A 4790-nucleotide genomic window follows, 5' to 3' on the forward strand; every position below is an offset into this window, starting at 1 on the left:
TAATTTTTCATAAGCTATAGTTTATTTTTAAAAGTTTGTATTATACTTTCATTTAATAATTTTAAAATGTGGTCAAATTCATAATTTATTTAGATTTTGCTCTTAAATTGCATCTTCTGATGAATCTCAATTTGTTCACATGCAAGAAAAATTGATTCACAAATTGGATATGAAATTCCGGAAAATTGATTGATCTAATGAAACAAGCTAAATGATTATCACTCTACTCCTAATTACTTTATTGTTATTATCAGTAAGTTCAATTTTGGGTCTTTGTCCACCGAATTGCACTTGTGATGAGTACCAGTTATCTGTAAATTGCAATAATATTAAATTACCATATCTTCCACCTTTGTTAAATCCTGGCATTCAAACTTTGAAATTATCAAAATGTCACATCGAACAGGTTGATCCCGACATTATGGAATTATATCCAGGTTTGTCTTATTATTAATTTGTTAATTCAGAAAAAAAAAAAGCTATATGTAGTTGAATTAGTTAAGCTAATATTGTTTGAATAATTTAAATAGCAATAATCGAAACTTTATAACCCATATGTTTTGATCTGATTAATCATTCCATCTACTAACATTTCCTTTTGATATTTCAGTTTTTCCGGGTTTTAGAATCTAGCTCATTTTACAGATATCATACATTTGGATTTGTCTGATAATAATATTTCTACGTTTGAAAAAAACATTTTTCGATATCAAAACAAAATGGAACTTTTAAATTTGAGCAATAATAATTTTTCGATTATATTCCCTAATAATTTCCGTGGTTTACATCGACTACAGGTAAAGTTTTAGAAAATTTATCAACAATTTAAAAAAAAAAAACATTTCATTTTCTGTAACAATTATTTTTCATCATATTTAATCACACTAATCGACTTATTTTCTTATTTAACTTTTTTTTTTTTTTTTTGGCTAAATTTTCACATTTTTAAACTAACCACTTAAATAGATTAAATATTTTTATTACTCGAAAAGTTTTAAATTCTTCATTCTATCAACAATTTCAGTATCTTGATTTGTCTTTCGGTAAATTGCAAACAATTGAGTCAAATGCTTTCGAACATTTAACAGAATTGCTGGAACTTAACCTATCGTACAATGCACTTCAAAATTTATCATTTCTAAAATTTACTGATCTAACAAAGCTACAAAAATTATCAGTTGCCGGAAATCAAATTATTTATCTGGAAGATTTCATATTCAAAACATTGCCTAATTTAAGAGCTATTGATTTGAGCCAAAATATGATTAAAACGGTATGAATTTACCATAATTTTGTTATTTCATAAATTACATTTCTAAATTATAAGTATTTTTTTGAAAAAAAAAAAAAAGAATTATATTTTATATAATATTTGTATTTTTATATTTAATATTAAAAAAAAAAAAAAATATTTTATACAATTTTCAAATTTCATATTGTTTGTATTAATTCGTTTACTTTCAACAGATTTGAAAAAAAAAAAAGTAAAAAAACTTCTACATAATGAATATTTGAAATATCTTAGTGTAAGACAAAAATTTAAATTATAAAAAAAAAAAACAGTTAAATTAATTTAATTTATATTTTATGTAATATTTGTTTATTATATAAAATTATTAAGACAAATCCTTAAATTTCATTAAGAAATGAAGTGATCTGCCTGAAATATATTTGATCTGAATATTTTATCAGCTCATTTTACATAATTATTTTCCAACTGATCTCTTAATACCTTTCATATGATAATTATTCAAGGTGTTATCATTTGATAACCATCAATAGATATGATATGAAGAATTATGAATGCAGCAATGATAACAGCACAACAGATGGAAAATGATTAATAATAAATAAATTAGCATTTTTCATTTTTCATGGCTAATTAGCTAATTAGTGAAAGATTTCGTATGAATGATAATTCAATGGTTTACTATTGCAAATGACAATTTGTTAACAAAACAAAATTGGCTAATTTCAGGTTGCATCTGATACATTTCTTGGATTAAATATGATAAGCTTAATTGATTTATCAGAAAATTTCTTACAAGAAATTCCAATTTTTGGTCAAAATAATCTTATAAACCTGGAATATTTAAACATTGGTTTTAATAAGGTAAAAAAAAAAAAATATATGTATATATAACAGAAAATTTTTTTAAATTTTTATTATTTTGATATTATTTAGCAATTTTTGGTATTCATTCATCAATTTCATAACTAAATTTATTTTCTAATTTTTATATCAATTTAGCTTAAAAAAATTGAACCATATAATTTCCGACAACTTTCATCCATACTGGAATTGGATTTAACAAGAAATGAATTTTCTCTCTTACCTGCATCAGCATTTGATGGATTATTTCGATTAAAAAAACTCAAATTAAGCGAACAACGATATCTAAAACAAATTCAGGTCATTTTCAAAAAAAAAAAAAAAAAAAAAAAAGAGAAAATCCACAAATATAAACAAAATTGATAATATCTGAAATGTGAAAAAAACTTTTTTTGTCTTTCGTTTTTTTTTTTTCGAAGAAGGAATTAGCTATATTATCAAAAAAAAAAAAAAAAAAAAGGAAGAATGGAAATTAAATTTTAAAAATCATAAATAAATTCATTTTAGAATGGTGCATTTTCTGGATTAGCATCATTGGAAATGCTAAATCTAAGTTATAGCTATCTCTTAGAATGCATTGATGAAAATGCTTTTGAAGTAAGCAATGCTTTACACACCTTTGATGTTAGCTTCTGTGCTTTAAAAACTTTCCCATCCAATTTACTTGATTGGAAAAGGTAAGTAATCTATTGAGTAACTTACTGTTTGTTTATTTGATATTAACATAAATGTAAATAGAAATAAACAAAGTAAACATATATATTTCGAAAAAAAAAAACAAACATAAATTGATTTATTTCATGGCGCAATTGTCATGAGTTATAAGTTAGCGATTAAATTTTACTGCTTTCTGAAAAAATAATACTTAAGAATTTGATAATATTTCAGGGTGGCTGAATTACAGCTAAATGGTAATCCAATTCATTGTGATCATAAATTATTAGCATTCTTACCGGATATTTTACGCCTACGATCCATTCATAATGTTATTTGCGCCACGCCGGATGAACTGTACAATATTAGTATTTCATCGCTGGTAATTTTTTTTTCACGAAAAAACTGAAAAATGAAAATTTTTTTTTTGTTTTTTCAAATCATTGGCTGATTTAGCATAAACTGATTTAATACTTTAAATGTTTCTAAATTAAAAAAAGTTTCACTGCTTTTTTAAAAGTGTATAAACGAAAAAAAAAGCCGTCAAAAAATAAAATAGACTTAAAAAAACTATAAGTAATATATTTAAAAAAAAAAAAATGAATTTCAGGATACTGTAGAGATAACATTGGAAGATGCAAAACGAACGCTTATCATTCTTTGTCCAATATTAATTATCTTTACCATACTTATCATATTGATACTATTTTTATATTCAAAAATAACTCCAACTTATGATCAAATTAAAAAATCAAAATCATCAATTGTTAAACAACGTTTTTGTCAAAATTTGTCTGATAAGATAGAATGCTTCTCTCCGGAATACTATAATTCGATTAATGAATTCAATAGTTTTTCAGTATGTAAAAGTCAAAATACATTTATGAATTTAATACAATCTAAAAGCTTCTATGATGGAATATCAATTCAGATACCGGTGAACGAAATTTGTACTGATAATGATATCTTCCTGAAACAAACTGATTTCATTTATTTATCTACCAAGTGAATTTTGATATTAAATTCATACAGATAATGTTTTGATATTAAATTCGTGTTGAAAATGTTTTGATATTAAATTCTTGTTGATAATGTTTTGATATTAAATTCATACTGATAACGCCTTGATATTAAATTCGTACTGATAATGATGTCTTCTTGAAACAAACTGATTTCATCTACTTATCTATTAAGAGAATTTTAATGTTGTATTTATCATTGCTGCTTCTGTTCCTTATGCTAATTGAATTAAGTATTACAAAAAGTATCTTTAATCATGATAAATATTGAACAAACAATTGTTGTTCAGTAATTTTCAAATCATTTTCTTCTCTTGAAAAAATAATACAGAAAATAAAATTGAAAGCAAAACTATTAATGAATTCATTTAATTATTTCTCATGTTAAATTATTATCCATCAACGTATATTGTATTATGTTAATATTTCTTTCATTGATAATTTTTAATTAATTAAATTATTTAATGTCAAAGATGTATGTGCTTACCAATTCCAAATGCTTCTTTTCTTTTTTTTTTTTAAACATTCATCAAGAAAAATCAACAAATTAGAGCAGAAAAAAAAAATTCTATTTAACACTTTTATGATTTTTTACTTTTAAATAATTAAAACGTAATTTCATTTTTGCTATTATATGTCTCATGTCGCATACATCAATTAGAGTTAAAGAAATGATAAATTAAATCACTTAGATCAATAAATAAATTCGCCAAAATTCCTACTTGGCCATAAAAAATATTATCTTAATTATAATAACTAATGAATTTGATTTAATCGTGAATTAATCGTGTCTTAATCGTGATAAATATTAATCATAATAGATATGAATTTATCGCAATCGTGGTGAAAGTGTCATAATCACGATAAGTATTAATCATAATAAGTACTGAATTTGTCGTATTCATGAGAAAGTATCTTAATCATGATTAATATTAATCATAATAGATATTGAATTTGTCCTAATCGTGGGAAGGTGTCTTAATCATGATATTGTCCTGTTCTGA

At 23.3% G+C, this 4790-nt stretch overlaps 1 protein-coding gene across 1 annotated transcript; it reads left to right on the top strand.

The window, feature by feature from the left end:
• Positions 1 to 211: 211 nt before the first annotated feature.
• On the top strand, positions 212 to 3776 carry Bma-lron-11.2 (Uncharacterized protein; the record flags this gene model as incomplete). Its single annotated transcript, XM_043076251.1, has 8 exons — positions 212 to 437; positions 646 to 797; positions 1025 to 1273; positions 1979 to 2113; positions 2252 to 2413; positions 2621 to 2790; positions 3002 to 3149; positions 3378 to 3776. The coding sequence occupies 8 exons, from the start codon at positions 212 to 214 to the stop codon at positions 3774 to 3776; spliced, it is 1641 nt and encodes a 546-aa protein (XP_042932185.1).
• Positions 3777 to 4790: the final 1014 nt, after the last annotated feature.

The sequence above is a fragment of the Brugia malayi genome, assembly GCF_000002995.4.
Source record: "Brugia malayi strain FR3 genome assembly, contig: Bm_v4_Chr1_scaffold_001, whole genome shotgun sequence".
NCBI classification, from domain to species: domain Eukaryota; kingdom Metazoa; phylum Nematoda; class Chromadorea; order Rhabditida; family Onchocercidae; genus Brugia; species Brugia malayi.